The sequence below is a fragment of the Diadema setosum genome, chromosome 10 (genome assembly GCF_964275005.1).
Source record: "Diadema setosum chromosome 10, eeDiaSeto1, whole genome shotgun sequence".
Taxonomy (NCBI): Eukaryota; Metazoa; Echinodermata; class Echinoidea; order Diadematoida; family Diadematidae; genus Diadema; species Diadema setosum.
This window is the reverse complement of record NC_092694.1, coordinates 4365237-4377434: the sequence shown is the minus strand read 5'-3', so window position 1 is coordinate 4377434 and position 12198 is coordinate 4365237. Positions and strand designations below refer to the sequence as shown.

At 37.8% G+C, this 12198-nt stretch overlaps 1 protein-coding gene across 1 annotated transcript in view; it reads right to left on the bottom strand.

Annotated features, from left to right (window-relative positions):
* LOC140234424 (uncharacterized) overlaps positions 1–12198 on the bottom strand; it is a 101553-nt gene that overhangs the window by 33148 nt on the left and 56207 nt on the right. Inside the window, exons 30-40 of the mRNA XM_072314469.1 lie at positions 12032–12142; positions 11354–11464; positions 10050–10160; positions 9264–9389; positions 7366–7482; positions 6045–6170; positions 3880–4005; positions 2836–2955; positions 1631–1744; positions 985–1104; positions 40–159 (exon numbers count right to left, since the gene is read on the bottom strand). Coding sequence (XP_072170570.1) covers positions 40–159; positions 985–1104; positions 1631–1744; positions 2836–2955; positions 3880–4005; positions 6045–6170; positions 7366–7482; positions 9264–9389; positions 10050–10160; positions 11354–11464; positions 12032–12142 — 1302 coding nt within the window. The remainder of the gene's footprint in view (positions 1–39; positions 160–984; positions 1105–1630; positions 1745–2835; positions 2956–3879; positions 4006–6044; positions 6171–7365; positions 7483–9263; positions 9390–10049; positions 10161–11353; positions 11465–12031; positions 12143–12198) is intronic.

Below are 12198 nucleotides of genomic sequence, written 5' to 3'. Positions count from 1 at the left end.
TAAAGATTTCCTTTGAAAGATCAGAGTTCATCTACTTACGTATTTGGCAGTTGACCCCATCATAGCCAGTCGCACACACGCACTGATACGCATACTGTGTAGCAATGTGTGTACACACACCTCCATTTTCACACGGGAGGCTAAGGCACGGATTCAATACTGCAAGGAATGAAAAAAATAAAATGACAGAAATGTAATGTAGAATTTGGTTACTTAAAGAGTCACGATTACCACTGATATTGCCACGGGGAATACCATAACTGTTATCCGGGAAAATATTTCATCATAATACAACATCTCCCTGGGATATAAAGGAATGGTATAGTTTTGGTTGCAATAGGGATTAAGATTTTAACTTTTTACGAGATGATTAGAAATCACTTGTATATGAAATATGAAAGAGCATATAATTCAAGGGGAATTAAAAATTTATTTGATGAAAATCAGTTTTGAAATGGCTGAGATATCAAAAAACAAAGTATAAGAAGGTGGGACCCACCTTTTATTAGGATGTCTCTGTTTTTGGATATCTAAGTCATTTCAAAACCAATTTTCATCAAATAAACTTTTAATTCCTCTTAGTATTGTATGATCTCTAATACTTCATATAGCAGCTTCTAATTATCTCATAAATAATCAACACCTGAATCCCAATCTCAACCAAAACCATACCATCCCTTTAAAAATAAACTAAACATGTATTAGCTACTTTTACATGACCAATGCACTGTCTTAACACTCTCCTGAAATATAGTATATATACATGTAGTCATTTTGTAATTCTTACAAATGTATTTTGCTTTCCTCATGAAAACAAATTGGACATTGTTGTCAATAAATTGTGGCTGCCACCACATTTTTTTTTAATTCCTTCCTTTGATGTGTCTTGTGGTTGCTGTTGTTTATATAAATGTATATTCTTATCCTTACAATTGTCAGTGCCACACAACCTTCTTTTCCACTTTTGAGATAAAATCTACCTACATGTTTGACAGTGGGTTCCAGTGTAACCAGTTTGACAGATGCAGGTGTAGCTGTAGACACCCTGTGCCTGGAGACAGAATCCCCCATTCTGACATGGACTGCTGGTACAAGGGTCTTGCACTGCAACATGGGAGGGGGGAAAATAAAGTTAACACAACATCAGCAGCAACAACAACAACAACAACAACAACAACAACAACAACAACAACAGCAGCAACAACAACAACAACAACGACGACGACGATACTGAAGTGGTGCACTTCTACTACTGATACTAAAATCAATGATTAGTAATTAACGATTAGTAATTACAATACCACACTTATTTCTACTTCTACTACTTCTACTACTACTACTACTACTACTGCTACTACTACTACTACTACTACTACTGCTACTACTACGACTACTACTACTACTACTACTACTACTACTACTGCTACATGTACTACTACTACTACTACTACTACTACAATTGTGCTGCTGCTGATGATGATGATAATAAATAATGAATAGTTACACAAATAATAACAATTATTACCATCATGATGAAATTTCACAGTGATAACAGTGAAAACAATAACAATACTGATCAGATGAAAATGAAAAAGTAATAAAATTAAAAAAGAAATTACTTTGGACTCACCAATATTGCAAGTGTCCCCACTGTACCCAACAGGACAGGTACACTCAAAGTATGCAGCATAGTTGGTACACACTCCTCCATTCAAGCAAGGTGAACTGGTGCAGGGATTTGAGACTAGTACACAAATCGTTGAAATAAAAATAGACTGAAAGTGATTTTTTTTAACCTCACAATGGCACAACATGCAGAATACCAATGCTTCTATTTGTATGTAATTTGGTTTACATCCCCACTGCTTAGAAAGACAACACAGACATATTGTATACTTTGTCAATCCCCTCTGAAGAGGGTTTGATTATAATCTTGTATTTCACAAGTTTAGGTGATGAACCTATATTGTTGCAAATCTCTAAATCTTTACCCTAAAAAACAATACTCTAGTAATCTCCTCAAGGGCCATGACCACATTCAACAAAAAATAATTGACAAATGAATGTGAGGAAGAAATATACATGTATATAAAATAGAATTAAAATATTTGTCTACATCTTGCAGACTGCCTGATCCACTGCAAAGCCAATCCATTCCTTATTCATGTCGACAGCTATTAAGAATACTTACTGAAGACCTTAGCCCTGTGGTAATGACCATGGTTTATCAATAATAAGGTCCTTGATTCAAGTCTCTTGAGAGCAGTAGTTGTAATTGAAGACTTTCATTGCAAATTGAGCTATGTAAGCGCCATCTTTAAACATTTAAAAATAGGTTCATCATTGACAGAGCAATATAAAACCTATCTAGCGATACCTTACTTGTAACATTACACAGAATATTCTTGAATTTATGATTAGACAAATCCCATATTTCTAGTTATTCTCTTTGTCTTTCAGCAGCTTTAATTGCAAATGTCTCAACTTCACTAAAAAGGAGTTAGCTCACTCTGTGAAAAAAACTTTTCAATTCTATACAGGGCACTTCAGCCTTATTGTCAAAACCTTTAGAGAGGACTTTAAGCAGTCAGTCCCATACTTGCTTGTCAAAAAAAAAAAAAAAAAAAAATCCTCTGGTTTCTTTAATAGGCATCACATTAAAACAACCATAGCTCAGAATATCCATACATTGTACTGCAAAATGGTCCTCTTTGACAAAATGTGGAAAATCCTTTTTCATCCTCCAAAGTTTTCACGTGAACAAAGAGGTCTCCTGAGTGACGATGGCACGAAGAAACAGCGAAACAAGACAATAAAATAGGACATAGTACTCACCTTGGAGGCAGGTGGGTCCCTCTAGACCAGGGGGACAGATACAGACAAAGTTCTCGTGACCACCAAGGTTGTTGCACGTTCCAGCATTGTAGCACGGGTTGCTGTCGCACGGATCAAAAGCTATGGAAAAAAAGATGCACACACGACGATCAAAGCAGCTATTGTTGAATGTATTTGAAATTGTCCTTAACCCAGTGAGGATGAGTCTCGAGTAAACTCAGGAAAGTGTCCATGGGAAATGCATGTTGTAAAAAAATTAGCCTGTCCTCAATGGGTTAAAAGAATGAGCAAGGACTGTTGTTCTTTACTGTTGACTTTGATCTTGGCCTTTGTTGACATTCATGGCACTTTCAGAAGACCGGTTCAAAATCTAGCACATTATCATTGTCTGCACTCATTAGAGTTTGGTGGAAGCAAAAGCAAAGGGATGGAGAAATCTTGAATTAACAAAACTTCTAAATTGATGTTGCATCTCTTTCCCTTCATTTACTACTGATTATCAAAACACATTCTTTCTATATATCTTTCTACTGTATACGCTATAATTTTCGTGTACATAAATTTTCGCGAATTGCCGATGTCACACATTTTCGCGAGTGGTTAAATTCGCGATTGGGGGACCAGAGAAAATATAAAGTGGCAAAGAAAGTGTGAATTTTCAACTTACTAGCAACGAATGCTACCACAGCAAGTGGGCTGTGTATACTAGTAGTTAGACGTGGACATGCTATATGTACGTAAACAAGCTTAGCCAGTATGGTCTGTTCGGTAAGCCGTAAAATGTTCGTATCGTCAAGGCAAGGGATTCATTTTGGAAGGTAATATCTTCGCGTGTTGTTAATTTCGCGAATAGCTCCCGACTCGCGAAATTCGCGAAAATAAAACCCACGCGAAATATATAGCGTATACAGTATTTCATAAATATAGATGTTACATTCTAATACCAGCATGACACTCACACCTTAAATAAAAGTAAATTAACTATCAAAAATGCCCAAAACAGAACAATGCATCAATGCATGGCAGCAGTAGCTTTTGACTTACTGTAGACTTCACAATTTGTGCCTTGGTAGTACAGTGGGCAGTCACAGGTGTAGATGAAACCCTGGTTGACAGTAACTATGTTACATGTTCCTCCTGACTGGCAAGGATTGCTCAGACATGGGTTGACTAGTGAGAGGGGAAAATCCCACAAATCATTACCATCTCCCATGATGTATGCAAAGAAATATGTGACCCGCTACAACAAAAGGATCCTAAAGTCGCTGACGGCTGAGCTGAGAAAATCGAGTTTGAAGTCACATCATCAAAATTGGTCAGTACAATCAAATTTCTGTTTTTGCCATGATGTTGTAGTCTAATGTTCTGTCTATCATCTGCCGAAATTTCGAAACTAAATGATCAAAAGAAAGGCAAGAAATCAGCATTTTTCTGGGCCATGATTCTCCGACTTTCAACGTAACAGAAACATGTCCGAAGATTTGGATTTAGCGCCGCAGCTAGACTCCGCCCCTAGCAATGAGAGAGTGATCTTATTGGTCAGTGCGTGGCATCGTGATTACTGATTGGTCATGCATAGACCGCTGGCACTAAGCTTGAATGAACATCGCGGAAGTTGCTAGGAGCATGCCTTTTATTGTCAATCGGTGAAAACTGTCTCGCCTCCCCTTGATCATGATAGCGTCGGAAGGAAAACTTTGAATGCGTTTTTCTCGAAACTCTGATTTCCTCAACTTCTTGACATGCGCTAATGAAATCATCTATATCTCCGTAACCGAGTACTTTTATGAGTTGTATTATATATGAAATTTAAGGAGAAAAGTCAGGGAATAATGTCATGCCATTTTCAGAAAATTGTCCTCCCCCGACTTTCGGATCCTTTTGTTGTAGCGGGTCACATATATGAATAGATGAACATTTCTACACACCATAGATGCATGTGCAGAATGCAGTCTAAGATTTGAATATCAGGAATTCGTATAAACAGTATTAGATTTACTGAAGGCACATTGTGTAAACTAATATAAATTATGTGATATGCACTGTATGGACATAATCTACTTCATTGAATTAATTTGTTTAATCCTTACATGTCCTCCTCATAGATTAATTGCAAAATCTGTACAATTAACAAGACAGATCTGACAGGCAAAATCTCGGAGAAGGAGAGCAATGAGAAAAAGATGATGAGGAAGAGTTCAACACAGCTGGGGAGTCCCCGCAGCTGGCATAGACAGTGTACAACAGTGGAGTAAATGACAGAGGAAACAGCAGCTGCAGCAATGTATGGTTAAGAATCACACACACTCATTAGCTCAAACCTGAAGGTTAATTATACACAGTTTGTGACCCTGCACCACAAAAACCAACAAAAAGTCGCCAGACATGGATTTTTAGTTAAGGGCAGATTCTGAAAGAGCAGACTCTAAGCTTTAACCCGTTGAGGACGAGTCCCGAGTAAACTCGGGCAGGTGTCTATGGGAAATGCTTGTTGTAGCAAAATCAGTCCGTCCTCAACGGGTTAAAATGATGTATAACTCAATTCAAATATCAGATTAAGCTGAAATTGAGCATGTTCTATTAGAACATTCTGCCCATGATTAACGCTAACTTTCAAAGCAGTAGCATTACCCTTTCAAAAGTTATTAGACTTGAGAGTGAGTGCAGAGTGTGCAAAGGACTTCAAGACATGAAAAGCGGCCTTTAAGACATACCTGATCAATCTACTCTTCCCCAAAAAGGGTTGTAGAAAAACTGCTAAAAACACACTTTTCCATTCATATTAAGATACCAAACTGAAGAATAATGTAGAAGAAGGAGCCTGACTTTCAGAAAATATGAAAAACCTAAGATTGACTCTGTTGAACCATTTCACCTTTTTTGAGTCCTCACGTAAAATCAAGGCTTGCGACTTTTGTTCGTTTTGTGATGCACACGGTCACATTTATGGATGAACATGCAATAAAAAGATATTTCTTTTTTTTTAATACGTGAATTCAGTATTTTCTCCTCAACACATCCCCCTTCAGACAAAAGTCTGGTAAACTAGATTAGCATGTGGATATTAGTGGAACTAATGTTTGATATCTATTTACCATCTACATACAAGATTGGCACATGCAGGTATACACTCATGTCACATGGAGGCATACATTTGCTACATGCACATGCACTGTAAACACGTAATGAGAACGTTAACGTGCACTTACCTGCGTCACAGTTGGTTCCAACATATCCAGTTGGGCAGCTGCACTGGTAGACAGCAACTCCATTAGTGGCAAATGCTGTTGAGCAGGCTGCTCCATTAGCACAGGGGTTGCTCCAGCATGGACTCACTGTGAGGGACAATTCACACACAAAAAAAAAGTATTCCAAATTGAAGAAGGCTCATCGTAAGACAAATTCTACATTTGCAAATGTTGTGGAATGGTCAAAATTGTGAATGTGATTTTATAAGAAGTCTGTCATAGCAAACTACTGTAGCAAGCATTTTCACATCTGTCATACAAGATGTAAATATGTATACTGCATATGCCATATATTTAGCGAGTCTAAATTTTCGCAAACAGGGACCTCCCAATGATTTCACAAGTGGTTAAATTAGCGATCATGGAGTCCTGTACTGAACGGAGACATGAGTACACGTGTGTCACATTCATATCAGGATCAGAGTCATTATCTTTCGTGTGTCTTTAATTTCGCAAAAAGCACCAGACTCACGAAAATTGCAAAAATAAAAACCTCACAAACTTTTCGGCATATACAGCAGTAGCCGATACCATTCAAAATTGATATAAACTACATTGTACTATCATGCAAGTCAATGGCAAGCTATTGACTTGTGATGATTGTTCATTTCTACTGAAAAGCACCTGTGGTTGCTGTTTGCAAGGCTATTTAACAGGACACAGGATTAATTATTTGTTCAATGAACTGACTGATTACGGGACTGTTCTAATACTCAAAATAAAGGATACTCATATAAATCTTATGCACTACAGAATGTTGTTCTTACATTGTCCTCTGCAGTACATATATTAACTTTACATAAATGCTCATTTGATAAATACATGGAAATGTGTCCTTTGTTGTACTGGAGAGTTCTTGAATGAGTAACTAGTTACACATGAATATATAAGATATACATGCTCAAATTATACAAATGAGACATGCACTGTAATCTTTGCTCATGATAAAAATAAAAGGCTTTCTGTAATATCAAATAAGTGAGAAGCAAACAGGTCTATGCTGACCAACAAAAATGAGTAAACTTTAATCTTCTTTGAGAATGGCTCCATGTCTGAACAAATCCACTGGTGTATCACACTTGCAAATCACAGATAACTATGCTTTGTAGTACAATGTAGCTGCAGATCATAAAAGTAAGACTGACTTGTACTGGCACACATACTATGAAGCTTTTGTGTGTGTCATACACAATCAGTGTTGCCATGCATTTAACCAATGATTAGAGGTATTTTGCAAAGACATGTAATGACTTTTGCTTGCGATTAGCAAAATACTACTCACAATTTTCACAGTTGATTCCATAGTAAGCCGAGGAACAGTCACAGGTGTAGAAGGAGACGTGATTGGAACAGCCTCCGCCATTTAAACATGGAAAACTCTCACATGCATCAAAGACGTCTGTGTTGAGAGATAAAGAGACAGACATGGAGATTAGGAAAAATGGAAAAACATTTTCAAGTCAAAGCAAATGAAACTAGAAATGTCGCTACAGCGACTGGTTATACCCCCGCCAAACAACATTTCATAAGCTTTGGTCAAAACAACATTTCATAAGCTTTGGTCAAAAAACTGAGGAAGTAGTTAAATCCGCAAGATCTTTCCTTGATCTTCTGCCATTAATATGCCGTTACCATGGCAACGTACTTTCGGGTACTGTCGAAAAATGCGTCTTGCACATCTACAACCAAAGGCACACATCTGTACCAAGTTTCATGGAAATTGGGCAAAAACTGAGAGAGTAGTTTGCAACACAAAATTTTCCATCATTTTGGCTCATAATATGTGAGCTGTTACCATGGCAACATACTTTTTGTCACTGTCAAGAAATGTGTCATGCTGACCTATATCCTAAGACAAACATTCAATATGAATTCCTTGAGAATTGGAAGAACACTGATGAAGCAGTTTTGCCATGAAGCATTTTGCCCTATATTTTACCACTAACATGCCGTTACCATGGCAACGCACTTTTTGCCACTGCGGAAATATGTGTCTTGCACATTAACATATTCAGATGAACATCTGTACCTAATTTCATAAAAATTGATCAAAAACTGTGGGAGGAGTTCGCGACGCAAGATTTGTACCCATTTTTGCCCATAATATGCCGTTACCATGGCAACGTACTTTTGGGTACTGCCAAAAAATATGTCTTGCACATCTACAACCCAAGGCACATATCTGTGCCAAGTTTTATGGGAATCGGTTGAAAACTGAGGAAGTAGTTCGCGAACGCAAGATTTGCAACGGACCGAGCGCCCGACCGCCCGACCGTGCGCTGATTCCTATATACCCCCTTCAAACTTCGTTTGGCGGGGATATAACTACAATCTCTTGTTTGTTGACTTATTTGATACTCATCATATACACTTCAACCTGTAGCAGAGAAATACTGTACAAATACAATGATAAACAAAGTGTGCACAAATTGGAACTAAATTCTTCATTGCTCTTCGATTTAATATTCTAGTGTTGTTGATGAATGCAAGCTAAAATCAGAACAGACAAGACAAGTCCATGCATCTGTGAGCCCTGTTTTTTTTTCATTGACTATGTATAATTATGATGATGATAAGATGAAACTACGTATGCAAGCTGGAATAAGTGAATATGCCCGTTAACAGGTTACACCCATCCTCGCAAAAACATTTGCCAGTATCATAATGCAATTTTATGACATTTCACTCATGAAGGGGTCTTGACTGCAAAGACAGCTTGCTGTGCTCTAAACCATATTTCAAGTCTTGAAGCAGAGAGGATTACAATTCTAGATGTGTTTGGCTTCATGATGTTGTTCAGCACTGAGAACTGATGATGAATATATTTCGTGGAAGGAAATCAGTACTTCAAGAAGTGTAACCCTACAGAGATCTGTCCAGTAAACAATTCTAAACAATTTGGGATAAAGATACTACAAGTACTGTTTGTAAAGCAAGTAAAAGATTTTCCTGTCATAAAACCAACAAAGCTAATTATAAGTGGAAATGAGATGCCATGCAGATATAAGTTAATATCATTTTTTGTTTAATCATTCCTCATATCTGCTCAGATCTACTACACTGTACTTTATTTTCACAAATCATCGTTCCCTACGTGGGATTATTAACTGACTTGTCCTACATGTAGCTCTCAGCTAACACCTCAAAACTTATAAAATTCTCTATAAAGGTAATACTCACATGGAGTCTCACAGTTGTAGCCAGTCCATCCAGAGGTGCAGACGCATTGGTAGACAGTGTTCTGATTGACCAGCACACAGGTGCCGTCATACAGGCAGGGATTGCTCAAACAAGGATTGTAAAAACCTACAATCATAACAAAAAACAAAAAACAAAAAATCAAAAGAATCATGATGGTAAATGTAATACATATAAGTTCTAATCTTAGAAACAGATATTCATTGCCGGGCCTGCAATTGGGTGCAATAAACAACCAAAACAAATAACAAACAAACAAAATTGAGGCTTACATTCATACCTATCTTCTATTTGCACAAACGCTTGATCAATTCTCCCTCCTGCTCCCCCCCCCCAAACAAAACAAAACAAAAAAATAAATAAGGACAATCTTTAAATCCTCTAACCTACTGAATGAAACAATTTGGTACATTACTTTCATAAAACAGAGCCCAGGACAATGCCATACTTGGAGAGAGTGGGAAAAAAAAATGAGTAGTAATTCTACTTACTTTCACAGAGATATCTTAGTGATGTGATGGAGCTTTAAGGGTATGAAAGCTGTGAAGATTTCACAAACTGAATCAATATGTCACAATCTCATTTATCATTTTGATCATAATATGTTAGATACTCTGTATACTCTGCTTGATTAAGCAGCCATCATGGATGACTGTAAACAACTATTGTTTCCAAAACAGAAAACATTGATTGCAAAATACTGGCACTTAAAAACAAAATATGTTGGAAACAAAAGCAATCTGAATTTGTTAGCTAGTCTTTGCTTACCGATGGAGCAGTCATCCCCAGTGAATCCAGGTCTACAGTCACAGGTGTAATCAGGCCCACTAGCCACACAAGTCCCTCCATTAGTGCAAGGGTCACTGTTACACGGTATGGCTGCAAGATCAAAGACGGGGGAAAAGATATTCATCATTGGACAATCTTATCATACATCTAACCTACATAAAGTTGGAAAAAGAAATTATATAGTGTGTCCATCAAAAAGAAATGTGAACATCTTTTCACCGGTAGATTTGCAGTGAGATACTGTCATAATCTCTTTCATGTCTTGGTCTCTAAAGAAAGAGAAAAAAGATACTGCAAAAAAAATACATTCACTATCATAGGATTGGCCAATGATATTGCTCTCGTTGAAAGCTTTTTATGGTAAATCTACTCACATGATTAGCTTTTTATATACACTCTGAATTGAAAAAAAAAAGGTTATCGACTATGTTTGCTGTGCTATAATGAATTTAAGCTAGCATTTCATTTTTTATAATTTTGTAACTTTTTTTATGTGTTTAATTATTCCAGAATTCATGAATGCCAAAAAATAACAAAAAATAATGACACACATACACAAAATGAAACAAATAGAGCAAAACACACATACTTGTATGAAGTGATTTCAAACATGTCATGAAAAACTGCATAAAAATGTCACTACAGGATTAAAAGATATGCATTAAAGGGGAAGGCTAGTAACTGATCAGTGGGAATCATTGGAAATGCTGGGAGATGATTGTTCCAATCCTTATGGGATTCATTCAAGAGTATTGTTGTGTGAAAATTATTTGCTTCAGAATGGTCTCATATTCAAGTATAATGTGCAGTTTAATGTTTCCAGGTAAGCGTCCCTGGTCAGTGACGGGGCATTAAACTGCACATTACTTGAATATGAGACCATTCTGAAGTAAATAATTTTCACACAACAATAGATATACAATGTACTCTTGAATGAATCCCATAAGGATTGGAACAATCATCTCCCAGCATTTGCACTGATTCCCACCGATCAGTTACTAGCCTTCCCCTTTAAACGATGCCAGAGTAAAAGACTTTTTGTTAACTTTTCATGCCAAATCCACAAACACTTTCCTCAAGGATGCCAGTTACGATGAAAGAGAGGGCCTAAAAATACATCTTCACGGAGGTACTTTGTACACCAAAGGGCATAACTTTGATACTACCGGGGCGAGAATTCAGGCATTTGCCTGAATACTAGCATTCCTGTTTCCTTCATGCCACTAGTTTGACTCTACACGTACTGTATGTTGGCAAAGGACACGTTTGTGTGCTGGACTTACGTATCTCACAGTTGTCTCCGGCCCAGGGCCAGACACAGCTGCAGTTGTAGCCATCCACGAGGAGGGAGCACGATCCCCCATTGATGCAGGGCTGCGAGTAGCAGAAGTTTTCTGGGAATAGAAGGTGGTGGAGCAGGGGAGAATTATTAAACATGGATACATCTATTGCAAGAAAATCTAAATGTGACAGCCCAGACCAAAACCCACAAAAAGTAGGCCAGAGTGAATCTTCACTTTTTTACATACACAGTTTCAAAGAGAAAGCTCTAAGTTTCAAATGATATATACAGAGACTCCAATCCCAATCACCTTCTGATCTGGAGATTCTCCCACCCGAAACCCCTAGCAAACGGGTGACTCCAAGTTGATGTGTGCGAAGCGCGAAGTTCCTAGGGTTCTAGATGTTCCCTGGTGCTATCTAAGGCTTATTTTTTCAACATACGATAGCAATAAGTAAGAAATCCTTTCCACCGGGAGACACAGAGCCAGGGCGGGAGAAATCAAATCTCAAGCGGGAGAACGGGAGATTTTGCAAAAATGGGCTTTCGGCGGGAGATCTCTCGTCGAAAACGGGAGAGTTGGAGTCTCTGTATATAACTTGTTAATTAGCTTCTACGGAAGGAAGGGAAAGACTTCTCCTGCCGGTGAATTCAGTCTAGAAGGAGTGAAGCAACAAACCTGTTTCACAGCGATCTCCAACAAAGCCCGGCTTGCAGATACAGACAAACGTTTCGTTGCCCAGCTGGCAGGTTGCTCCATTCTCACAGGGGTTGTTCAAGCAGTAATTCACTGGTGGGACAAAGAACAGCATAAAATGGCTCGATGGTAAACAATGAGAGCATGAG